We start from the raw sequence: 27,310 nt of genomic DNA, 5'->3' as shown, positions 1-27,310 counted from the left end.
ACACCTGTATCCGGAAGGTTCAACTGCTGGTGAGACAGTATACTGGCAAAAACTACACCATGATGACAAAAGAACATTTCAAGCAACTCCATGAATAGGTTATTGAAAAACTCAAGTCAGGAGATGGATACAAGGAAATTTCCAAGTCACTGAATATCCCTTGGAGGACAGTTAAGTCAATAATCAAGAAATGGAAAGAATATAGCACAGCTGTACATCTGCCTAGAGAAGGCCATCCTCAAAAACTGAGTGACCATGCAAGAAAGGGACTAGTGGGGGAGGCCACCAAGACACCTATGACAACTCCAGAGGAATTGAAAGCTTCAATGGCTGAGATGGGAGCGACTTCATATATAACCATTGCTTAGGTGCTTCACCAGTTGCATGGGATTCTGGCAAAAAGAAAGCTACTGATGAAAATAACTCAAAATCTTGGCTATAGAGTTTCCTAGAAGGTACGTGGGAGACTCTGAAGTCAGCTGGAAGAAGGTTCTATGGTCTGATGAAACCAAAATTGAGCTTTTTGGCTATTAGACTAAACACTATGTTTGGCAGAAGTCAAACACTGCACATCATCAAAAACACACCATCCCTACTGTGAAGCATGGTGGTGGGTGCATCATGCTGTGGGGATGCTTCACTGCAGCAGGCCCTGGAAGGCTTGTGAAGGTAGAGGGCAAAATGCAGGGAAATCCTGGAGGAAAACCTTATGCCGTCTGCAAGAGAACTATGACTTGGGAGAAGATTTGTTTTCCAGCAAGACAATGAGCCCAAGCATAAAGCCAAAGCTACAAAGGAATGCCTTAAAGTTAAGTCCACTGCAATTCAATGTTGTAAAACAATAAAGCATGAAAACTTCTGGGGAGGGGGAGGTGAATTCTTTTTATAGGCAATGTAAGTGTGGAGTGCTATTAATTTCAAAATAATTATGGAGAAGGGCAGGAATGGTCCTCAGGTTAAGATTCTAAACTAGAGGGATCTTGCTGAGGAGTTGCAGGGTGGATCGGAACCAGAGCACAGAACAGATAATACATTGGTTGTGGGGAAAGATGTTGTTAAGCCTACGTACCAAGTCAGGAATCTTAAGGCCGAGCATAATGGAATTTAAGATCTGCATTGTGTATATTTCAATGCAAGAAATATTGTAGGAAAGGTGGATGAGCTTAGGCCATGGATCAAAGTTCAAAAATTCAAAATAAATCTTATGATAAAAGTACATATATCACCATATACAACCCTGAGATACATTTTCGTGTGGACATACTCAGCAAATCTATAGAATAATAACCATGATAGAATCAATGAAAGACTGCAGATGACAACAAAATGCAAATATAAATATAAAGAAAAAGCAATAAATATCAAGAACATGAGATGAAGAGTCCTTGAAAGTGAGTCTATTGGTTGTGGGAAAAGTTCAATGATGGGGCAAGTGAAGTTATTCCCTTTTATTCAAGATCCTAATGGTTGAGGGGTAGTAACTTTTCCTAACCTGGTGGTTTGAGTCCTGAGACTCTTGTTCCTTCTTCCTGTGGCAGCTCTAAGAAGAGAGCATGACCTGGGTGGTAGGAATCCCTGAAAATGGATGCTGCTTTCATGTGACTGTTTTATGTAGATGTGCTCAGTTGTTGAGAAGGCTTTACCCATGATGGACTGAGCCAAATCCTTTACTTTTTGTATGACTTTCTGTTCAGGGGCTTCGGTGTTTTCATACCAGGCTGTGATAAAGCCAGTCAATATACTCTCCACCGCATATCTATAGAAATTTGTCGAGCTTTAGATGTCAGCATATGGAATCATGATATTGCAGCCATTAGTGAGAATTGGTTGCTGGAGGGGTAGAACTGGTACCTCAGCATTCTGTGGTTGTGTTATTTTAGATATGATACAGTGGAAACGATCAAGGGAGGAGAGGTGGCATTATTAATAGGAAAATGTCACAGCAGTGCTGTCAGGAGTGACTGGAAACTCGTCTAGTGAGGCATTATGGGTATAACTGAGGAATAAGAAAGGTATGATCACAGTAATGGGATTATAGACCACCCAACAGTCTATGAGATTTAGAGGAGTAAATTGATAGAGAGATCGCAAACTGTTGCAAGAAATGTAAGACTATGACAGTAGACGATTTTTAACTTCCCACATATTGACTGAGGTCCCAATACTGCAAAAGAATGAGATGTCTGCCTAGCCCAGTGCTCAACTCTCTCTACACCCATGACTGTGTGGCCAGGAACAACTCAGATCCCATCAATAAATTTGCTGATGACACAAATTGTTGACAGAATTTGAGATGATGATGAGAGGCCGAACAGGAGCAAGATATATCAGCTAGTTGAGTGGTGTCATAGCAACAACCTTGCACTCAATATCAGTAAGACCAGAGATCTGATTGTCGACATCAGAAAAGGTAAGACAAGGGAATGCACACTAGCTTTCATAGAGGGATGAAAAGTAGAGAGAGTGAGCAATTTCAAGTTCCTACGTGTTAACATCTCTGAAGATCTATTCTGGGTGTGACATGTTGATGTAGATACAGTGGCATGCAAAAACTTGGGCACCCCGGTCAAAATTTCTGTTACTATGAGTAGCTAAGCGAGTAAAAGATGACCTGATTTCCAAAAGGCATAAAGTTAAAGATGACACATTTCTTTAATACTTTAAGCAAGATTGCTTTTTTTTTAAAATTTCCATCTTTTACAGTTTCAAAGTAACAAAAAAGGAAAAGTTTGGGCACCTTGCATGGTCAGTACTTAGTAACACCCCCTTTGGCAAGTATCACAGCTTGTAAATGCTTTCTGTAGCCAGCTAAGAGTCTTTCAATTCTTGCTTGGGGGATTTTTGCACATTCTTCCTTGCGAAAGGCTTCTAGTTCTGTGAGATTCTTGAGCCGTCTTGCATGCCCTTTTGAGGTCTATCCACAGATTTTCAATGATGTTTAGGTCGGGGGAATGTGAGGGCCATTGCGCCTCTTGAGGTAGTCCATTGTGGATTTTGAGGTCTGTTTAGGATCGTTATCCTGAGTAGAAGCCATCCTCTTTTCATCTTCAGCTTTTCTACAGATGGTGTGATGTTTGCTTCCAGAATTTGCTGGTATTTAATTGAATTCATTCTTCCCTCTACCAGTGAAATGTTCCCCATGCCACTGGCTGCAACACAAGCCCAAAACATGATTGATCCACCCTCGTGCTTAACAGTTGGAGAGGTGTTCTTTTCATGAAATTCTGCACCCTTTTTTCTCCAAACACACCTTTGCTCATTGCGGTCAAAAAGTTCTATTTTAACTTTATCAGTGCACAGGACTTGTTTCCACAATGCATCAGGCTTGTTTAGATGTTCCTTTGCAAACTTCTGAGGCTGAATTTTGTGGTAAGGATGCAGGAAAGGTTTTCTTCTGATGACTCTTCCATGAAGGTCATATTTGTGCAGGTGTTCGCTGCACAGTAGAACAGTGCACCACCACTCCAGAGTCTGCTAAATCTTCCTGAAGGTCTTTTACAGTTAAATAGGGGTTTTGATTTGCCTTTCTAGCAATCCTACGAGCAGTTCTCTCGGAAAGTTTTCTTGGTCTTCCAGACCTCAACTTGACCTCCACAGTTCCTGTTAACTGCCATTTCTTAATTACATTACGAACTGAGGAAACGGCTATCTAAAAATGCTTTGCTATCTTCTTATAGCCTTCCCCTGCTTTGTGGGCATCATTTATTTTGCTAGGCAGCTGCTTTGAGGAGCCCATGTCTGCTGATTGTTGGGACCAGGTTTGAGTAGTCAGGGTATTTATAAAGTTTTGAAATTTGCATCACCTGGCCTTTCCTAACAATGACTGTGAACATACCATAGCCCTAACAAGCTAATTAAGGTCTGAGACCTTGGTAAAAGTTATCTGAGAGCTCAAATCTCTTGGGGTGCCCAAACTTTTGCATAGTGCTCATTTCCTTTTTTTTCATTCTAAAATTGTACAAAACAAAAATAATGCATAATCTTGCTTAAAATGTTAAAAGAATGTTTCATCTTTAACTTTTATGACCTTTGGAGATCAGATCATCTTCTGCTCACTTAACTATTCACAGTAACAGAAATTTTGACCAGGGGTGTCGAACTTTTGCATGCCACAAAGAAGACATGACAACGGCTATATTTCATAAGGAGTTTGAGGACATTTGCTATGTAACCAAAGACACTCACAAATTTCTACAGATGTATTGTGAAGAACATTCTAACTGGGTGCATCATTATCTGGTATGGGTGGGGCTACTGCACAAAATCAAAATAAGCTTTAGGGAGCTGTAAGCTTATTCAGTTCCATCATGGGCACTAGCTTCCCTAGTATCCAGGGCACCTCCAAGAAGCAATGCCTCAAAAAGCCAGCATCCATCCCAGGGCATGCCCTATTCTCATTGCTACCATCTGGAAGGAGTTACAGGAGCCTAAAGGCACACACTCAAAGTTCAAGGTAAATTTTATTATCAAAGTACATATATGTCACCACGTACAACCTTGAGATTCATTTCCCTCTGGGCATATTCAGCAAATCTATAGAATAATAACTATAACAGGATCAATGAAAGACCAACCAGAGTGAAGACAATAAACTGTTCAACAGCAACAATTCAGGAACAGCTTCTTGCCTACTGCCATCCAGTTTCTGAATGGACATTGAATACATGAACACTACTTCGCCATTTTTTGCACTACTTATTTAAATTTAATTATCTTAATTCCTGTAATTCACAGTTTTTCATAAATTATTAGATATTGCATTGTACCATTGCCGATGATATTAGTTCTGATTCTGAATTTACTTTGAACTTTGACATTGGAAATGTGTCTCTGATACCTGTTGACCTCTTGGGCTGCCAGCAACACCTTTTAGATATTCAATAGCACAGTAATGGGTTTATAGTTATTATATGAAAGTCATACAATTCACAGAGTAAGCAATTGCAAAACTTGCATAAACAAGTAATTTAAGTAGTGAAACTATTTAAGCATGCAACTTTAGGGTAGTCAAATTCTTTACTGTGGACATTCAGGTTAGTTAGAGGCATTAACGTTAGACTGCTAAATAAAGCTTATATTAGATTTGTTGATTTTAGAATCAGAATCAGGTTTATTATCACCAGCATGTGATGTGTATTTTTTTAATTTAGCAGCAGCAGTTCAATGCAATACATAATATAGAAGAAATTTTTTTTTTAAAGTGAGATAATGTTCATTTAGGAATCGGATGGCAGAGGAGAAGAAGCTGTTACTAAATTGCTGAGTGTGTGCCTTCAGGCTTCTGTACCTTCTACTTGATGGTAACAGTGAGAAAAGAGCATGTCCTGGGTGCTGGAGATCCTTAATAATGTTTGCTGCCTTTCTGAGACACCGCTCCATGAAAGTGACCTGGGTACTTTGTAGTCTTGTACCCAAGATGGAGCCAACTAAATTTACAACTGTCTACAGCTTCTTTCGGTCCTGTGCAGTAGCCCCTCCATGCCAGACAGTGATGCAGCCTGTCAGACTGCTCTCCACAGTACATCTATAGAAGTTTTTGAGTGTTCTTGTTGACATCCAAATCTCTTCAAACTCCTAATGAAGTATATCTGCTGTCTTGCTACCTTCATAACTGCATTGATATGCTGGAACCAGATTAGATCCTCAGATCTTGACACCCAGGAACTTGAAACTACTCACTCTCTCTACTTCTGATCCCTCTATAAGGATTGGTATATGCTCCTTCATCTTACCCTTCAGGAAGTCCACAATCAGCTCTTTTGTCTTACTGACACTGAGTGCCAGGTTGTTGCTGCAGCACTACTCTACTAGTTGGCATATCTCACTCCTGCATGCCCTCTTGTCACCACCTGAGATTCTACCAACAATGGTTGTATCATCAGCAAATTTATAGATAGTATTTAAGCTATGCCCAGCCGCACAGTCATGGGTATAGAGAGAGTAGAGCAATGGGCTAAGCACACACCCCTGAGGTAAATCAGGATTGTGAAAATGATGATATTAAATGCTGAGCTATAGTGGATGAACAGCATCCTAACATAGGTGTTTATGTTATCCAGGTGGTCTAAAGCCGTGTGAGGATCCATTGAGATTACATCTGCCATTGACCTACTGTGATGATAGACAAATTGCAATGGGTGCAGGTCCTTGCTGAGGCAGGAGTTCAGTCTAGTCATGACCAACCTCTCAAAGCATTTTGTCACTGTAGATGTGAGTGCTACCGAGCAGTAGTTGTTAAGGCAGCTTATGTTATTCTTCTTAGGCACTGGTATAATTGTCACGTTTTTGAAGCAAGGAGGATCTTCCACCCATAGCAGTAAGAGGTTGAAAGTGTCCTTGAATACTCCCACCCATTGGTTGGCACAGATTTTCAGAGCGTTACCAGGTACTCCATCATGACCTTCCGCCTTGCAAGGGTTCACTCTTTAAAGACAGCCTAGCATCAGCCTCTCAGGGTCATCAGGTGCAGCAGGGATTTTCACAGCTGTAGTTGTGTTCTCCCTTTCAAAGCATTGAGTTCATCTGGTAGTGAAGTATCACTGCCATTAATGCTTTTAGGTTTCGCTTTGTAGGAAGTAATGTCTTGCAAACCTTCCCAGAGTTGCCGTGCATTGGATGTCACCTCCAACCTCGTTCAAAATTGTCTCTTTGCCCTTGAAATAACCCTTTGTAAATCATGCCTGGTTTTCTGGTACAGGCCTGGGTCGCCAGACTTGAATGCCACAGACCTAGCCTTCAGCAGATGATGTACCTCCTGGTTCAGTCTTTGTAGACACACACTCATCCACACAGGCTTTAATGAAGTCGGTAACATCTGCAGCATACTCATCCAGTTCTGTCCTTCCCTTGTACGTACCTCCTTGGTCCTCACTACTGGAGCTGCAGTCTTCAGTCACTGCCTATACTCAGGGAGTAGAAGTACAGCCAGGTGATAAAACTTTCCAAAGTGAGGGCGTGGAATAGCATGGTAAGCATTCTTGCTGGTGGTGTCACCAGCAATGGTCCAGTGTGTTGTTTCCAGTGATTTGTTATCAGTACAAGGTGTTCAAATATAATATTAAGTATAAATTTTATTTTAAGATTCTGAATTAAGTTTCTTTGTAATGACATACTATTTGCAAAAATTTCACTTGAAATTGTCATAAACATATCCTATGGTGATATTATTTTACAGATAGTCTTCACATTAATTACATTGCACTTCAGGAGTAATGAAAACTGTACAGAGGACTACTTGGCCATCCATGATGTTGCTGCAAATCCTCATACACTTCTTGGAAAGTACTGTGGAAAGCTATCCGGGCCAGTCACTTTCACCTCAACTGGAAGGACACTTGTACTAGAATTGTCTCATTTAATGTCAGATCTTGGATGGGGATTTTCAGCTGAATACAAATCTATTATAAGTAAGTATTTATAAACACAAAAGCTCCAGAAATCTTTCTCTTACATGAAATGTCACACATTTCAGCTTCCCGTTTTTAGATTTCTGAAGTGCTTTCAATACCATACAGCCCTCTTTGCTGCAGGAGAAGCTCCATTCATTGCAGGTTGATACTTCCATTGTATCCTGGATGATGAACTATCTGACTAGCAGACCACAGTATGTGCAGTTTCAGAGCTGTGCATCAGACATGGATACAAGCAGCACTGGGGCTTCACAGGGGAATGTATTAGCTCCTTTCCTGTTTACCCTGTATACCCCAGACTTTAGCTACAACACTTAGTCATGTCACCTGTAGGAATTCTTTGATGGTTCATCAATAGTTGGGTGTGTAAAGAGAGGATGGGAGAACAAATACAGTGCCCTAGTGGAGGACTTTGTCAAATGGTGCAAGCTGAATCATCTGCAGCTGAACATCAGTAAGATAAAGGAAATGGTGATGGAGTTTAGGAAGGCCAAATCTGTACTGCTCCCTGTTACTATTGATGGTGAGGACGTAAATGTAGTGAGGATCAACAAGTACCTGGTGGTGCACCTAGATGACAGACTTGAGTGGAGCAGCAACACAGAGAATACGTACAGGAAGGGCCAGAGTTGCCTCTGCTTCCTGAGGAGACTGAGGTCCTTTGGAGTAAGCAGGCCTTTTCTTTACATTCTACCAGTCAATTGTCGACAGCACAATCTTGTTTGTGGTGGTATGCTAGGCAATGGCATCAACACGGGTGATGCCAACAGGCTCAATATACTGATTAGAAAGGCTGGCTCTGTTATAGGAGTCAAACTGGACATATTGGAAACTGGTAGAACGAAGGACCCTGTGAAAAATCCTGGCAATTCTGGACAATGTTTCTCACCCTCTGCATGCCACCTTGGCTGAACAGAAGAGCACTTTCAGTAATAGACTAAGACAACTGCGCTGCTCCAAAGGCCATTCTTACCCTCAGACATTAGTCTCTATAATGAGTCAACCTAAAGCCAAGGAAGAGATGACCCCCCCCCCCCCATTTGACTGTTATTAACCTCTGTTTACCACACCCTGCTTTCACGGACACCCTGTGCAATACTACCATCACTTCTTACCTGGATGGTGTGAATGTGCACCCATTACTGTATAATATGGTAATTCTTGCACCATCATCTAATCAGTGTGAACTTGGAATTCTTGTAAATCTTTTAATCTTTGACTTGCAACTCTTGTACATCTCATTTTTAAGGTAAATTTCTTTTTATTCTTTCTTCCCTTCTAATATTTGTATATCTATGCACTTTGTTACGTACCCAGTAACTGGGTGTCTGACCAGCAGAGAAAGATGAATCCGTTGGAGTCTGGTGGTACCAAACTAAAGATGTTTATTAGTAAGCTACACAATACAATATCAAAAATGCAAATATACATATAAAACAAGTTAGCAGTAATAACCCTAAAAGTGTAGGAATAATAATAATCAATAATAAACAAGCTCTATCGATATCTAGGGGTAAATGAATTGTCATAGGAAAGTATAGAGTTCAGTTCATAAATGCTGAAGTAGTTATTGAAATCGTTGGAGAGAGAGAGCGAGCGAGAGGTAACAGCAACAGTTGCGGCAGGCAAACCTTTTTGTGACCTTTCTTAATCCGTCGTATCGTTGTGGCCATTCAGTTATGACCCCTCTGGTCTTCAGCTAGACCGTTCTTCTGTGGTGGACTCGTCACTCTGGCATGAGTGGACACACACACAAGTCCCCACCGGCCCTGCTGTAACACTGTGAGCTTTACTGACCGATCTCCTGATTCGGTCTCCGAAACTCCCACCTTTCCTGTGGGTTCCCAACACTCAGTCAGGGTATGGCCTCAGTCCCTTTTCCGATACCTCTTAACACAACCTCCCCAGTCTCAGTCTCAGGACCGAAGTCTAACACCTTCCTTAAAATCAATGACTGTCCAGCCCCAGTATCTCTCCAGATCCGCATTGGAACTGGGGTTTCTCCTTCCTTCACAGACACTGTCCCTTCCGAGATAAACTTCTCACGTCCCTCTTGTGCTCTATCTACCTTTGCCTTCCTCATCGATCTGTTGACCGACTCAATGCAACCAGTCGGGACTGCCGTTTTCCCTTTTCCTGTCTCCTTCTTTGGAGCAAAGCACTTAGATGCTATATGACCAGCTTTCCCACAATTATAACACATAAAGCTAGGAACCTTCCTGCCAGCCTGTTTTTCCTCCTCCTTACCTTTTCCACACTGGCCACACCTTCTGGTTGAGTCAGTTACTATTGAGAGTTTCACTTTATTATGTTATTTGCAGATCTTTGAATTCTAAAAGTGAAACTGGATCTTTTAGACACAAGAACTATAAAGAAATCATTGAAGAATTTTACAAGTACTGTTCAATTCTTATCTGGAAAATCTAATGAGGGAAGAGTTTTATTACTTTTTAAAATAGCTTTCATTAAACTGCATTCAAATTTGCAATTCAAGTAATTTGGTAAAAAAAAGTGTTAGAAGAAGAAGAATAGCCCTTAACTCGGCAATGGAGTTATCGGGGCACCGTCATGACGGTGTTTCCGTAGCAAGCTATTCTTGTTTTTACAAGGCCAAGTTGCTAGCTCGACACTCAGCCCGACTTGGATTCAAACTCGAGAACCTTCGCTCCGGAGTCCGGCGCTGATATTATTGTGCCACCAAGCGGGACAGAAAGTGTTAGAGGAGGAAGGGAAATGAAGGCGAGAAATAATACAGACAAGTTCTCAGATGTGGTTATCTATGATTGACACAACTGAAGCGGCAAGACTATTTGAGGTGGCAACTTTTAAAGATTGGAGTCTAGACTGGAGTCACAACTGATGAATGTCCTTCTGGATCCACAGTGCCCTGATACGTGGAAATTTGGAAATTAGATCCGTTGCCTCCTTACCTGGTTTCTGTGAATTCTTCAACCACTGAAGCTGTGCATTGCTATAATGGATTTCCCCTGATGAACTAGCAATGACAAGGGCACAAGTAACCATTAACTTTGAGGAGTATGGCCAGTACACTTGCAGTATTTTTTTTAGACAGTCATTTCAGAAGGAGAGAAGAGATGTAAAAGTATTTGATATTTGCATTCTTTGTGGATTCCTTGCCTTGGGTGCAACTTGTCGTCCTAGAGACATGGTCTACAAGTGGGGGGAGCTCTACATCAGTTGGTCTCCAAACACAAGAGAGCCCCTTCCACCTATGGATAGACAGTTATCAATTATGTCACATCTTGGGATGTAAGAGGAATAAACTATTTAACAAGGTAGATTTATGTCATGGTTACTTTAGTGAGTGGTAATAAATAAGAATAGGTCAGAATGTTGAAGTTGAAGGAAGTACAATTCAGAAGTGATTTTTGGGTGTAGACTTTCATACATCTCATGATTCTTATTCCTAATTTGCTCCATATTTTGGAGCATGTTACTTCTGGAGATTAACTACACCCCATCTTCTGCCATGGCACCTGGCTTAGGTAAGAATGGCCTTCTGGTCCCACTGGAATAAAGGACTTATATATTATTGTATTTCCTCCATTAGGATCCCTCAGTCTCTGAGCTTGTTCTTCCCTCAAAAGGTGTTATTCAGAAAAAAAAAACCATGTTTGCTCTGCTGTATTCAGTTCATGAATAAAACAGCTCAAGAGAAATGTACAGGCCCAGACTAGCTCCCCTGTTTGGAACCCAGAATATCCATGTTATTACTAGTGAGTTAAATATTCAAAACAGCTCATTAAAATGAATGGAGTGATTATGATGCATGAATGTATGAAATTCAGCAGAGTCAAACTTGTGTAATAAACTTGTCATAATAATTTCCCCATGCATTCCGTGCTCCACACAACTCATTGATCCAATAACATGACTACCTTTCGATGGATGACAGTAAAACAGAATCTTATGAAATTGAGGTACATTATAGCAGAAGAGCTTATGGAGAATCATTGATAAGATTCTTGTCCTTCCAGCTGGGTATAAGTATCAATTTTATCAGTCGTTTCAATTCCATTTTCATCAGGAATTATGCCTGGGCATGTCTAGTCCAGTGGTATTTATATCCCCATCATCCATCCCACCTGATTGGTTAGTCCTCATCCAAGCAGACCTCTGCAATCTCACCTTGTTTACAACTGAATTCCAATTCTTACGTAGGGCAAGACCTTCATCTTTGTTAAAATCCTTTCCCTATAGTTTTATTTCAACGGCTTCCTTTACCAGGCAGTCCCAAAAGCCATTGGCATTGCACAGTAGATTTGTGCCGAAGTCAATCCTATGTCCATTGCGAATGCTATGTTCTGCTACTGCCAATTTCTCCGGGTAACCCAAATGGATACAACTCTTGTGCTCCTTGATATTGAGAGTTGATGACAGTTAACAATTACAGCACGGAAACAGGCCATCTCCGCCCTTCTAGTCCGTAATTCTGATGAAAAGCGATGAATGGTTATCTAAAGGAGTTAAAGTGTCTTCATGCTGTCATGTTACAATGGAGGTCTTAGTGAAAGTCAGAAAGAAAATATCAAGGGGATAGGCAAGAGATTCTCCAGACATGTGCAGTGCAGGGAAGGCAGAAGGAATGCATACCTGCAAAACCATATTCCAGAGTACAGCCCCTACAACCCAGGTGCATTGTCAGTCAAGGTGTAGAGATGAAATGCATGATCAAGATTCAGTAAAATTATATTGAAATGCTCTATCTTACCAATTCTGTTACTATTCACAGCTTCTGTCATGTTTATAGTGGCTTCGGGTCAACAGCGAACATATTTTGTAATAGTCTGTCTCATAACCAACATTGCCTTGTCATAGAAAACAAAACAGAGCTTAGCACACTACTATCCCATGAGCAAACTATCAATCAGAAATCAAACTTAGCAAACTGCTGATGTTATAAGCATGCACTTCTATTCCTCTTTCCTTCTGAATGTAGCAGGTGAGATAAAAATTTGAATGCATGTAAAACTCTAGAAAATCTTCAGCTGTAGGTTTTTGTTTCAGTTTTGTTATTTCTTGCTACTTTTGAAGTCCTTGCATTTAACTTGGTTAGATTTGATCACAATTTCTGCCAGCTGTAACTTGGCAGAAAGTTAAGTGCTGTCTATATATATTGCAGAGGTGTGAACATGCATTGTGACAACCAGTATTTAAAAGAAAAGTAATTCTAGTAAATGTCTTTCAGATTTTGGCAATCACTTTTCCTTTCATCTATACTCCAATTTGGTTCTTGGACTATTTAGAATATTAAATTTATATTTTCCTTTCTTTTTGCAGATAAGCACCCTCCTAAAGTTATGACCTACAGCAGCAAGGGGAGTTACCCAAATACTTTAGCATTAGTGCTAACTTCTTCAGTCCTTTATTTCTGTGTTTTCTACTACTTATAGAATCTGGAAATTATAAATCCATGTGTTTTGTACAATGATTAACTAAATTTAAAGCATTTAAGGCAAACTGGGAATTACTATTGCTGTTAGAATGAACAAGCACATTACTTTTTAACAGGGCAATTAATTAATTGAATCAACAAGAAAAAACTTGAAATTGATAAATATGGAACAAATATTTTTGTGGTGTATTTGCTTAATTAATTGTTTAATCCTGGAGCCAAATGTATTATAATGTGTTCTTGTTTTCATTCACTTCTGTTCTCCTTAACTGAAATAGTTAAAGATAGAACACATTTTTGTTAAAAGAAAGCCCAAAATCAAGCATCCAGCATCCATTTGTAGGGTACTGATTGGCTTACCTAGGGATCAGGAACTCTGCTAGGAAGTATGCATACAGGAGTGGCTAGAAAGTGGAAAAGCTATGTCCTTTTCTAACTTAAGTCATCTGCAGGTACAGAAAAGGAACCTCACATCTAAACAATCAAGCTCTGAGGAAACACACATCAGCTAAGCATGGAACTAAGAGAATCTGGAGCCTTGATAACCATCTTAACCTTGATGTAGTCAATTGCCACCATGTTCACTCCTGACTATCGCCAATCCTTTCCCATAAAATTCCTTCCTACCAGTTGATACTAGCCTCCTCAATACCAACCTTCTCAACCAGGGACTGCAGATTAGAATTTGGTCACTCATAACCTTGACTTTCCTTCATAACTCTAGTCCTGATGACTGGCTTCAACCCAACTCATGATGCACAAAGTTCACAGCAATATTAGCAACACCATGAGTTTGCATTCTTCTGAAGCAATTTCAATTTTAAGGTGATCCAACAATAAATGTCAGGAGATCCAGGGGTTCACTGTACTTTCCAGGTGACTGACAACATCTGATTTTCCAACCTAAATACATAGCAGTCAAAAAATAAAATAACTTCTAAGGGGGAAAAAAAGGTCAATGATCAATTTTCCCAAGTGGCTTTCACTCCAAACCGAATATAGTGATTGACTCCAAGGATTTTGCTGTTTAGCATCAAATCAGTAATTCTCCATTTGCTAATATGTAATTAACCTACTTTCATTGTTTAATTCTTGCTTTGCTGATAAAGCTATTGTAATATTTATGTGAAATTACTTCATTAAAAATGCTAGTTTAATAGTTTAGGACCAAGCATATTTGTCTTCAAAATACAAAAGAAAATTGAAAACAACATACTCTATCCCACTAAGTTAATCTACAATACATATAGATATGCAACCTTGTGAAGCTGATCCAGCTGCAAGCATCAAACCAAGGTACTGAATTGTTTGAATCCCAAGTTTCAGATACAAATCTCATGCATAATTCTCAACTACAATGTAGTTGATGTAGCCAACCAGATGTAGTTTATGATCCATAAAGGTCAGTCATTCTAATTTACATAATACTTAAGTATATGCACCTAATTTGGATATGATATGCTTAATAAGATGTATAACATATAGGCTCACAGATAAGTTTCTGAAGTATCAATTGACCAATGAAAAGGAAAGAAAGATGTTCAATTGCAGCCGTCCTGCTGGAATACACTGGTCTCAAACTGATATTCCACTATGCAGACCAGTGAAATTAGAACTCATTGAAGTGAAGACTCAAACTTGGCACCACAGGACAAAAGACTGAATAGACTGGGCACAACAAGAATGTAGAAGTACAGTAATTAGTAGTAAGGGAGGGAGACAGCCATTAATGTGAGACCTTTGTTGTGTGTTACCTCATTGGTGACCAGGGTAAGGAAGAACATGGACATTCTACTAGAAGAGCAAGTAGAACTCTTGGCCTATTTCAGAACAAGTAGTACCGTAAATTCAGTTGGGATTCTGCCTAGGGTGAGGGTTTTGGAACTACTGACAAAGTTAAAAGGCTGATCCACAAAGCTTTTAGATTACTTCCAGGGCCTTGTGATGCTGAGAAAACATTATTTGACTATTTGATGAGAGGTACAGTCAGCAAGAGAGACTTCAGATTTCTGAGACATTGGAACCAGTTCTACAGTTGTAGGGTTGTGCTTGCAAGTTACATCTCAAAAATCAGGCCTATTATCCTCAAGGGCATGTCTGCTCTTGAGTAGCTTAACCTAATTGAGCATGAAATGGCATATTGAAAAAACAATGTACAATTAGATAGCATCAGAAAAATAAGAGGCCTAAGTGGATTTGGAATGAGTCAACACCAATCCCTTCAATCCACTGGAAGGCCATGTAAACCAATGTTTGTGATCTCTCCCAGGCCATCATCCCAACACTAAAGCATTCATTTAGTTGCATTAGGAAGATTACATCATTTATGTGTCCACACTGAATTCCCAAGTAGATTCTCTATCCTGATTTTACACACAAGTCATAGAGCAATACAGCACAGACACTGGCCCTTTGGTTGAGCCAGTCTGTGCCTATAACCCCAGCTAGTCCCAACTTTCTGTATTTTGTTCATATTCCTCTTAGCAACACCCCTCCACGTGCTGGTACTTTAAATTGATACCATTGTGTGAGAGAGATTACCAACCAGAAGAAAGGATTCAGGGATATGTTCAAAGCATCAATAAAATGCAGCATCTCCATTGACTCTGGGGATTCTTTAGCTCCCAATAACTTAAAGGAGGAGATTCAGGATGGTATTGGGAACATAAAGGTCATGCATGAGAGCACACAGATTCCCTATGTCATCAGTAAAATAGTGCATCACCTTACAAACCACTCGCCAACCCCATCAGGCACTTCATTCCCCATCAAGAGTCTGCTATTCTTGATGCATCAGCCACATCAAAAATGGAAGGAGGTCATCCTTGAACCCATTTATTATCTATAAAATGGTTATATACCTCAATTGCATTGTCATCAATCAGGTGGAGTAGAATGGCAGCTTGCGTTTTTTCCAATTTATTTTCTGCTCGGATCGCCAATAAATAAATTTCAAAACACTGTTCACATTTTTTTCCAGTTTTCAGCTACGTTCCCAGTCAGCTGAAGCGTTGATGGGGGTTGCAAAACTTCAATTTTTAAAGCTGTTAGCAAACAATGAAAAAGTTCGTGCTCTCTTTTTCTTTTCCGATTATCTTCGCTTCTCCTGTGTTAGCGAAGCATATTATTCACCTAGACCAACTTCTGACACCATGTTGTGTTCTTTATATATACCGATGGTTACTCATAAAGAAACATGTTCTGGAAGAACATAACTAGAACTTTTATTTACAACAAGCAAACCATATTTTTACACAGCCAAGTTCTGGTTCATTCTGACATTTCTGCTCGTGCTCGGAACTCTGTCCAATCACATTCTGACACATGACACATGCTTTCACCACAACAATCATATTCAACACTAATGTTCAAAAAACATATACCACACTATCCATTAAAGAAATGAAAAAGAACATTTACTTTCAAAAACTTATTATTCATGAGAACATATAATAAATTCCTTTCAATTTGTGGGCATTATATTTAGTATATTTGCATACATGAACTTAACAAATATCTACACATACAGTATCAGATTAAGTATAACTCAGCTAGTACAGACCCAGGAGTCTACATAAACCCTTGAGTTACTCTGAAGATGCTGACACTTCCTTAGCTGGAGCATTCTTCCTGGGCAGCCAAATGAGTATGTTTTCCCTTGTTACTCCAGTCATTGTTCTGGTTTCCACTGGCATCTCCAAATAGTGTGTTTCTCCTTTCATCTACCTTTCTAACCTTGACCATTGTTGTTCTCTCCTCCTCTTTCTCCAATGGCTTAAATGTCAGTTTGACTTCTTGTAGGGTCACTGAACTGACCACACTATCTCCACTTATATAACTTCAAATGGACTTGGCTCTGGTTTAAGTACCAAATTGTCTTCATAGTACTATTTATTCTTCCTACGACTTATCCAATTCTTACCACATTTGATACATGCTGTTCCCAATTTGCAAATGCGCTGAGTCTCATGGACATAACCACCCCTGTGGAATGTATATTGGCTTGCATTCAGCTGTGTGCTTTGTTCCATCACCACCTTTCACTGGTGACTACTGCTGAGACTAAAAAGGAGCCAATAGCTCCTGAACATGATGGTTATTTTTGGCCCACTGGCATTCCACACAAGCTGCAGTCCAATCACGCACATCTTTTATAAGGCCATGCCTCACCAACTTTAGCGCAACCATTTTCTGTGAGGCCTTCTGACCCAGATGCAAGAGGCCACGTATGGAGTTGAAAACAGTCCATCTCCAATTTGCAGTTACTATGGGGCAAGGGCGACTGGTTGAGACATTGCACAGGAGAGAAACCCCCAGCTTCCCCAAACTTAATGTCAGCTAACCGCAGGCCCGTGACTGCTGTTTGGTAAACCTAGACCTCTGGGTCAGTTGCCAAGCCAGCATAGTCAATCCCTATGTGGATGGCCTCAACGGCCAGCTGTGCAAAGCAATCAGCCACAAAATTAGTTTGTGTGTGTGTGTGTGTACACACACACATATATATATAACTGATGTTGTATATCAATTGGTGATCTCTGAAATGTAGGCCAGGTGGCATTGCTGCTGTGCAGACCAAAGGTCTGATACTTTGGCCATCCCGTGCATGAAGGGTTTGTGGTCAATGAATGCTGTGAAATGGCGACCCTCTAGAAGACAACAAAAATGGCAAAGAGCCAGATAGAGATCGAGAAGATCATGGTCAAACGTGCTGTGCTTCCCTTTGGAGGGACGGAGCTGCTGGCTGAGGAAGGTGAGCAGCTGTCACACGCCTCCGACCAGCTGTTCATGCACAGCACCCACAGCATAGTCTGAGGCGGCAATAGTAATGGCTATGGGTGCATTGGGGAGCGGGTGCACCAGTAGGGTTGCATTGGAAGAACTTGTTTGGTATCATCAAATGCCCTGGTTATGTCCGCTGACCAATGAAGTCTTTAAGCACACAATACAGGTGGAGCATAAGTTCACAGCTCACGGAATGAAGTGTTGATAGAAATTCACCATGGCTAAAAACTTTAGTAGTGCTGGTTGGAAGGATATCCATAAAAGCGGCTACTTTGGGAGGAATTTTGCTCCATTGGAGATGCAATGGTTGACCCGAACTAGCATTTAGCAGGGTTAATGATCGTCCCGTGTTGGCTTAAGCGCCCGAAGTGTGCAGAGATGAGATATGTATTCGGATTTGGATGCACTAGCGACAAGTATGTCATCCAGGTAAACAACAAAAAATATCAAAGTCTTTAGTACAGAGCCCATCGGTCATTGCTGTATGTTTCCAGCATTTTCTGTTTTTATTTCGGATTTCGACTTTTTGCATTGTTTTTCTTTCACTGTTGTAGAGTAAAACCTCCAATTAATGTGAAATGTACTTTTCAAATGCCATTGTCTTTCATAATTGAAATAAGTGAACTGAAATGTCTTTAAACTTTCTCGTTTACTGCAAAGAAAAAGATTATTTATTTTGTTGGATAGTGAGTGGCCGACAAAAGCACAGTGAGGGAAGGCGGGAAGAGTTCGGCAGGTGCGCGCTCGCTGAGAGCGCATGCGCAGTACCACGGGCGGTTTGGAACATGCGCTCGTGCACCGGAAGCTCACTTCGCGAGGGAAGAAATTGGCCGACGGTGACGCGCGTTCTCTGCGAGACTGGTGTGGCGAAGAACGTTCTGGAATTGGTGAAGTGTGAGGTAACGCGGTTTAAACCGCAGCCCGGCCGTGGCCTTCGGTCACTCCTGTCCCAGGGTTTGGCTCAGGTCGCTGCTGCTGGCAGAAGGAAGGCTTCCTCGGTCACCAAACGCCATTGCACTCCCGAACTCCGGCGGCAGACGCTTCAGTGTGTTTGCGGCTGTGGGTCGAGAGCACTGGAGCTTACCGGGGTGTCCGCAGGGCCAGGGGTGGGTGTGTGGGCTTACCAGCGTACTTATGCAAACTAATTGGCACACATCTCATTCCGCAAACCTCACCACCACCCTGAGCTCAAGCTTGGGCAGTCCAATGGTACGGACATTGAGTTTCCCGCACCCCAACTGGTACCATATGCCCATCAGCTCCCTAGTTTGGTTCTACCTCTCATCCACCAGCCTCTATTCTCCTTTCACACTATGACGACTAATTTTGATGTGGGAACAGGTCATGCTGGCAGTCTTTTCTCTCGATGGGGCGTCTTGACTTTGACCTTTTTGCCTCCATGGATGCTGCTTGACTAAAGTTGGTTCGATATTCTATTTTGTTCCGGATTTTAGCATTTGCCTTTCTGCCACAATGTACGCCCTAGCCGTCGCTGAGTAATTTTAATGCCCAGGCTCTTGGCACGTTGACCATGGGACACTTTTTATTAGCGTTGTAATTTCACAAGTGAAATGGCAGAGCTTTGAATGGCGGGCGTCCTGAGGTGTATCCCAGTGCCAGGCCAGTGAGGTTTCCCTTTGACCAGGTGTGGGCTGGTTTTATTGCATGTGGTCTGTATACGTGCTGCCCTGTTACACCACTGAGCTCTAGTGGATTTGCCCCGCTCCCGCCTGGCTTATTTTGCACAGGCCATGCCCACTCCCTGTATGCCGATGTGGTACTAACTCGGATGGATGTTTCTATTGGGAAACATGACCAGATGTTGTGATGAAACTGTTGGAAGTTTTGGCTGAAAGGGCATAACTTCCTAGCTGTATTGTGTGGACAACCTTCCCCCATGTGACCATTCCCAAATCTTATTGAGAAGGTCTTTGCAAGGAGAACGATGCCACCTGTGTTTGTGCTCGCTTTGGATCAGTTTTTTCCATTAATGGTTGAGCATGTTTGAAGTTTGGTTTGTTTGAAAATAATGTTCCATATGAAATAGACCATAAATATCTCACCTCTTGGTGTTTTTCTTCATATTCGTGGTGCAGCTAACTTCACAAGATGAACTTCATCCCGGGAGTAAATTTGGTCTTCTGTCTAAGTGCTTTGTGGAGCAGTGCTATGGTGGTAAGAAGAAAATGTTATTAATATTATTAAAGATCATTCTAATAATTTAATATCTCTGTAACCTGCTATTATTTTAATGCAGGGAGAACAATTGTCGAAACCCTCATTTCAAGGTTTGTTTCTAGTGCAGAATTTCAAGATCAGGTATTTTCAGATATGAAGGTATAACATGATGTGTGCTTTATGAAAAATAAAAGCAAAAACATGATTTCTCATTTTTAGTTCAGCCTTTTAATTGAAATTAATTGTCATATGTGTTCAGTTTTCTAGTTGAGATGTAAATTAAAATAATTACCTGTTGGTTTAATAACATTGCAAAGATTATAGGATCAGAATCTGTAATAATTTGTGGTTAAGTTATTTTGTCCTAGCAAAATTGTCACTTTTACAAAATACAGACTTGAATAATACTGTGCCTCAGTAAAATTAAACGGTAAGCAAAAATTATCAATTTCTCAAACTTGTAGAAGTACAGATTGGCCCCGTTTTTCAAATGCTCGCTGTTACGAAAGGCCTACATTAGTACCTGTAAAGCTAACCAAAGAGGATTTTCGCTTTTACGAAAAAAAGACGCCCGCTTTATACACGTGTTTACCCTGAGAAAGACTACCATGACCGTGAAGCCTTGTGTGGGCAGTTGTGCACGCATGCGTGTATGTGACAATTTTTTTCTCCCAAATCAATTTTCACTCGCTGTCTTCCCGATCTTGATAAGAGAAACTTACACTGTACATACAATATTTCTACTTTATATAGGCTGTATATATATATATATCATATCAGACAGACAGACATACTTTATTGATCCCGAGGGAAATTGGGTTTTGTTACAGCCGCACCAACCAAGAATGGTGAAGAAATATAGCAATATAAAACCATAAATAATTAAATTAAATAAATCATTCCTGCTTTTACTATATGTTCGTGTTATTTTAGGTTTTATGTGTTATTTGGTTTGATTTGGTAGGTTTTTTTTGGGTCTGGGAACGCTCAAAAACTTTTCCCATATAAATTAATGGTAATTGCTTCTTCGCTTTACGACATTCGGCTTACAAACGGGTTCATAGCAATGCTCTACCTTCGGATAGCGGGGGAAACCTGTACAGTGAAGCTTTAATGTGTAAAGCTAAACATAACATACCTAGGTTGGATTTTGTAGTTTGTGACATCATTATTTTGAGGAATATTTGTTTCAGAAAGGTGAACAAGTGGCAATATGAGAATTTGAACTTAGTTAATTTCAATACAGAATAGTACTGGATTTAAATCCTTAACAAATCCAGTTATTGTTAGATACCCAATCACTAATGTTATCTATTGATTGTTTCTTTTGTTCCATCCTGAAATGTTAATGACCAGATTTTGGGTTTTTTGTTTCCCTCTGCCAGAGCAACCTCATGCCTTTTAGTCCTCCTGATTTCGCTTTCAAGTGTTGTCTTGCATTTCTTGTACTTGAGTACCTCATTTGCTCCTTTCTACCTATACCTGCTATGTAGCTCCTTATCTGGTGCCTCAATATCTCTCTAAACTTGTTACACAACAGTATGCAAAGCAAACTCTGTCTTCTCAATTTCCATTTCACTTGAGAAGGCCTCCCACTTACTAAGTACCCTTTGCCAGAAAATAACCTGTCCCAGTCCGCACTTAACAGATCCTTTCTAATGCCATCAAAATTAGCCTTTCTCTGATTTAAAATCTCCACTCGAGCACCAGATCTATCCTTCTCCATAATTATCTTGAAACTAATGGAATTATGATCTCTAGATCCTAAGGGTGCCCCTACATATATTTCTCTCACCTGTCCTGTCTCATTCTCCACTAGGAGATCCAGTATCTCACTCTCTCCAGTTGGGACCTCTATATATAGATCAAGGAAACTTTCTTGAACACATTTGACAAACTGTCCCATTAGCACTTTTACATTATGAGTGTCCCAATTAACATTTAGAAAGTTAAAAGGACCTACTATTATAGCCCTGGTCTTTTTGTATCTATCAGCTATCTCTCCATAAATTTGCTCCTCTAAATCACGCAGACTATCAGATGCTCTGTCATATAATCCCATGAATATGGTCATCCCTTTCTTATTCCTCACATACCCTCATTAGATGGGCCCTCTAATCTGTCCTCCCTAAGCACTGCTGTGACATTTTCCTTGATGAGTAGTGCCACTCCTTCCTGTTTAATCCCTCCCACCCCATCATGTCTAAAACAACAGAACCCTGGAATATCTTCTCACAGAACAACTCTGCACAGTGAACTAACCCCTTCCATTCCCACTTCCATTCTCGACCTTGCTAGCTATGTCTCCACTTACCCCTCAGCAAGGCTTAGATTCTAATGAAGTCTTTGAAATCCAACCTGCCTCCAAATTTATCTTTAACAATCCTGGACACCCACAAGGCTCCAATCATTCCCCAGCTCAAACCTGTAGCATTCTTTTCCATAACCTATAGAATTTCTAACTTGAAACTAAAATTAATAAAAACTTCATTGTATTGTTTAAAGTTTATTGATTTTAAAAGTTGGATGGTTGTCTACAATCAGCTCAGCTGTGATCTTCTATCAGAGCTAGCTGCAGAGATCAGTCAGCTATTTTGAATGTTTGTATGCTTGCTCGGCTTTAAACAAGGTTCAAAGAGGCAACTGCTGACCACACTTCCACAGGAACTTTGGAAAACAGGTACTTACACTTTGGAAAACACAAGGTCTTATAACAAAAACACAGACGATCTGTTCAAAGGCATGCTTATTACTTGTAAGGAAATGACCACCTGCACTCCTCAGTGGATGGTGGCAGCAAGTTTTCAGGCAATTCTTTGGCTTATATCTGTTGGGAGACAGGTCCTCCACCTAGCAGCTGCGGTACATTTATTTAAAGCTACACAATGTATCACCCTGCCCTTAGTTACATTGATCAATGATCAGAACATAATATGCCTCCTGCCATGTAAACACTTAGCATATAACAAAGCATTTTGGGATTGTACAGGTTATATTTTGTCACATTACAAGATTAAATACATAAAGAAATCTCAGTTTTGAATGTATTTCCACATTTCCTTGTTTTTGTCATTACATAACACCATAATTTCATAAGCTTTTGTTTTAGAATAGAGTAATCACTGATGGCAGACATTCATATAATGATAGTCTCAGAACTTTAGTCAAGCAAAATCCTTTTTCCTCGTTCACACCAGCAGGTACCCATTTTTAAATATCCTCTCTAGTCTTACTCTACGAAAAAATCACAAGAGGATGATTGCCAATATTATATTACCAATAATTGTTCCATAATACAGGGCAGGAGTCCAGCTTCTTCCCATCATCCCAAAGGGCCACCAGCTTCCTGGGGATTGTAGTTATATGACTGGTCTCCTACTTCTGTATTCTTGGTGGCTTCTCAGGTGTGATCTGTCAAATGAGTTGTATTCTCTTGATTCATCTAGTATGTAAGTGCAACTTTCTTGTCCAATCAGTGCACACGTGCCTCCTTTCTTGGATAAAACAATGTCCAAAGCCATTTGGATTTACGATGCCACTATATGGACTCTCACCAATTTTGCTGACAAAACTTACTGTGCTTCATTTTCAGTACATGCAGTTTCACTTGCTGACTTTTCCAATGCTGATGCCATGTTAATCATTTCCTGTGCTGCTTTATTGGTTCCCTAGGCAAGTGCTACATTCTCTAGGGCCAACGCTGGGTCCTTTTATCCTGGGGTTAGCATTGTTTTATGGGGGTATACCATTCTCTGAAACATATTGTTTCCAGATTTTTATTCCCATCTTCCCTCAGTGACACTCTGGTAATACTGATAAGAGGAGGAAGTGTGTCAGTTTCTGAGCCCTATCATCGTTGTACCAGAAACCAAACATATCTTAGGCTTTGGGCTTGGGCCAATTAAAGAAACAGTTCATTTGTTTCATTGAAGGGCATGGTAAAAGGGGCTCACCCATTTCTATATGTGCTGGGACAGCCATACAAGCCTAACAGGTTGAGTGTTTGTGGCAGTAACATCTGTCAGGGAAAGGACATGAGCCATTCCCATTGCAGTCACTGGGACTCTCAGTGATTTTATCCTCTATGTCATTAGGCATCTTAGAATGAGAGACATGAGTCCACAATGGCTTTTATCTTACCTTGATGGCAATACCTGAAATGGTACTTCAAATCAAGGTTCCAAACAGTTCTTTCTTTTAAATGTCTGCACCACCATGTGGTCTCCGGGTTCAGTGTCATGACATCTAAGGTCCACTACTGGTTGCTGGGTTTCTTTCACCTGTTGATGATATTTTGTAATGCTTTTTGTTAAGGCTATACAATAATTCAACAAGCCAGGGTGTGTACCTCCAATTGTTTAATTCCTAGTGGTGTATCAGATAATGGGCACAGGGGCCTTCTGTTATGATTTTACGTGGGAACAGACCATTGGTTTTGTTAGCAGTGGCTCATTATCAGAACCAAGGGCAGCACCTGTTTCCACTTTAGTCCAGTTTCCTCTCACGTTTTATTAAATCTATTCTTAATTGTTCCATTCATTCTTTTCACTAGGCCCGCTGACTGAGGTTGATAGCTGCAATGGAAATGTTGATCCACCTGTAAGGCTTTGCATACTCCTTCAATTACTTTACCAGTGTAAGGGTACTGTTGTTGCTAGATTGTTTCCAGGGGTTTCTTTCTACAAGGAAACGTTTTGTGAGAACACATCGATAATGACTAATACCCTTCAGATTGAGGAAATTCAATAAAGTCCATCTGTAAGTGTCCAAAAGTAGCATGTAACAGTGGGATATGAGCCCTGTTACTTGTACCTGTGTTCCCTGATCCTGTAAGGCACACGTCATACATTGTTAACAGGTTTGTTCTGCAACTTGAGGTACTCAGGGGAAATACCAAGTTTGGTTTGTTTGAACAACCATTCCTCTCTTGCCTGCATTTGTGAACACATTGGGTAATCCACAGTACCAGTTTACCCGGGGCCACAATGCATCCATTGGGGTAAAGCTACATACTATCGTGCTGCTTACAACCCAGCTCTTAGCACTTTGTACTTGTGGCCGACGGAGTAGTGGACTGGTATGCTTATACATCCTCCAACTGCGTGTGGGTGCTTGTTTCTGGTACAACCAGGGTGGGTCTAATTTCTGCCTTTTTTTTGCAGCATATTCTGCAGCTTTATTACCCTTGGAGACTACATCCATGTCCTTTGCGTGATTTTCCCATATCATTATGTAAAGCCGAGCTTTCAGCAAAGAAAATTAAATCGGCATTAGCAATAGGAGTATAATTAAGGTCCTCATGGGGTTTCATTACTTGTGTTAACAGTTGTACAGCAGAGTGGAATGTGCTGCATTGCACGGTGACTCTCTAAGATCAATGACATGGAAAACAAATAAGGAAATACAAACCATAAAAGAACACAGACAAGACAGACCGATAATCGATGCTTGTACTTTTCTTCCTTCAGAACTTTCACATAACTGCAAAGCTTAAAATAAACAGTCAGTTCTCATCGTGAAAAGCTTTTACATATTTTACAAATAACCAAGAGGGGGATAAAATAGCTTTGTGGGGGCCCTGGCACATTAACACATTTTAAAACATAAAAGAGAATTTATTCCAGAGTAAAGTATTTCCCTTAATCATTGTTTTTTTTTCCTTCTGGGCATCAGATTAATTCAAACTTCTTCCCAGTGTCACACAATTAAAAGATGCAAAACAATTCATAATTTACTGCAGCTTTGTATCAGCTTTAAACAACATTGGTGAATCTCCTTCAGCCCAGTCACCGGAATTCTCCCACACTGCAACCACGCCTAGACAAGTTATCTTGGTGGATCCTCCAAATTCTGTTGAGTACCTTTCGCTAGATCTTTTAATAAAGAAGCAAAAGCACAGAGTGGATCCATATAGAAGTATGTTTATTACTTGCAAGGATAAGACTGCCTCTGCTCCTCAGATAGATGGCGGGTGGCTTCTGTTTTACAGTTTACAAAGGTCCTTTTTAGACAAGTTTTAAGGTTATTCTTTTGCTGTTCTTCCTGCAGTCAGCTCCTCTACTTAGCAGCTGCAGTACTTTTATTCAAGGCTGCGCAATGTACCAACCTTCCCTTAGTTACACAATGAGCAATGATCAGAACATTACATGCCTCCGGCCACATAACACACTTAGCACAAAGCAATTTGGAATTATACAGGTTCCATTTTGTTACATTATAAGATTAAATGCATTAAAAAAACCTCAAAGATTCTAATATATTTACACAGTTTGATGGACAGATTTTTTGTAAGTCAAGGCCTTTGAGATTTAGACTTAAAAAATCAAAGATCTGCAGGTGTTGGATTTTTTTTTATTATTTAGGAATACATCATGGTTACAGGCCTTTCTGGCACAACAAGCCTGTGCTGCCTAATTATACCCACGTGACCAATTAATTTAGTAACCCATACATTTTTGGAATGTGGGAAGAAACCGGAGCACCCAGAGGAAACACGTGGTTACGGGGAGAATGTATAATCTTACAGACAGCAGTGGCAATTGAACCCATCTCACTGGTTCTGTAAACTAACTGCTGTGCTACCGAGCTGTAGATTTAAAGTATGAAATTTAAAAGAAAAGCTAGAAAACCAAGCAAGTCAGCTAGGATCTGTGGATAGAGAAACAGTTTCAGGTTGAGGATGCAGTGTCAGAGCTGTGAAAGTTGCAAAGATGGTGTAGAAGGGATACAGTGGCATGCAGAAGTTTGGGCACCCTAAAAGATGACCTGATTTCCAAAAGGCATAAAGTTAAAGATGACACATTTCTTTAATATTTTAAACAAGGTTACTTTTTTCTTTCCATCTTTTACAGTTTCAAAATAACAGAAAAGGAAAAGGGCCCAAAGCAAAAGTTTGGGTACCCTGCATGGTCAGTACTTAGTGACACCCCCCTTTGGCAAGTAACACAGCTTGTAAACGCTTTCTGTAGCAACTAAGAGTTTCAATTCTTGTTTGGGGGATTTTCGCCCATTCTTGTGAAAGGTTTCTCGTTCTGTGAGATTCTTGGGCTGTCTTGCATGCACTGCTCCTTTGAGGTCTACCCACAGATTTTCGATGATGTTTAGATCGGGGGACTTTGAAGGCCATGGCAAAACCTTCAGCTTGCGCCTCTTGAGGTGGTCCATTGTGGATTTTGAAGTGTTTTTAGGATCATTATCCAGTTGTAGAAACCATCCACTTTTCATTTTCAGCTTTTTTACAGACAGTGTGATGTTTGCTTCCAGAATTTGCTGGTATCTAATTGAATTAATTCTTCCCTCTACCAGTGAAATGTTCCCCATGCCATTGGCTGCAACACAAGCCCAAAGCATGATCAATCCAGCCCTGTGCATAACAGTTGGGAAGGTGTTCTTTTCATGAAAATCCGCACCCTTTTTTCTCCAAACATGCCTTGCTCATTGTCGCCAAAAAGTTCTATTTTAACTTAATCAGTCCACAGGACTTGTTTCCAAAATGCATCAGGTTTGTTTAGAAGTTCCTTTGCAA

The 27,310-nt window shown here is 40.4% G+C and overlaps 2 protein-coding genes across 3 annotated transcripts in view; both read left to right on the top strand.

The window, feature by feature from the left end:
• Positions 1 to 13,899, top strand: part of LOC140729411 (astacin-like metalloendopeptidase) — a 103,055-nt gene extending 89,156 nt beyond the window's left edge. Inside the window, exons 12-13 of the mRNA XM_073049119.1 lie at positions 7,175 to 7,406; positions 12,711 to 13,899. Of these exons, the coding sequence (XP_072905220.1) occupies positions 7,175 to 7,406; positions 12,711 to 12,823 (345 nt within the window). The 3' untranslated portion in view covers positions 12,824 to 13,899. The remainder of the gene's footprint in view (positions 1 to 7,174; positions 7,407 to 12,710) is intronic.
• A 4,500-nt stretch (positions 13,900 to 18,399) lies between these two features.
• Positions 18,400 to 27,310, top strand: part of LOC140729409 (embryonic protein UVS.2-like) — a 97,830-nt gene continuing 88,919 nt past the window's right edge. For both annotated transcript variants that reach the window (XM_073049117.1, XM_073049118.1), the window contains exons 1-3: positions 18,400 to 18,506; positions 19,704 to 19,782; positions 19,865 to 19,895. In XM_073049117.1, coding sequence (XP_072905218.1) covers positions 19,717 to 19,782; positions 19,865 to 19,895 — 97 coding nt within the window. In that variant the 5' untranslated portion in view covers positions 18,400 to 18,506; positions 19,704 to 19,716. The remainder of the gene's footprint in view (positions 18,507 to 19,703; positions 19,783 to 19,864; positions 19,896 to 27,310) is intronic.

The sequence above is a fragment of the Hemitrygon akajei genome, chromosome 6 (genome assembly GCF_048418815.1).
Source record: "Hemitrygon akajei chromosome 6, sHemAka1.3, whole genome shotgun sequence".
Taxonomy (NCBI): Eukaryota; Metazoa; Chordata; class Chondrichthyes; order Myliobatiformes; family Dasyatidae; genus Hemitrygon; species Hemitrygon akajei.
This window is presented reverse-complemented; position numbering and strand designations above follow the sequence as displayed.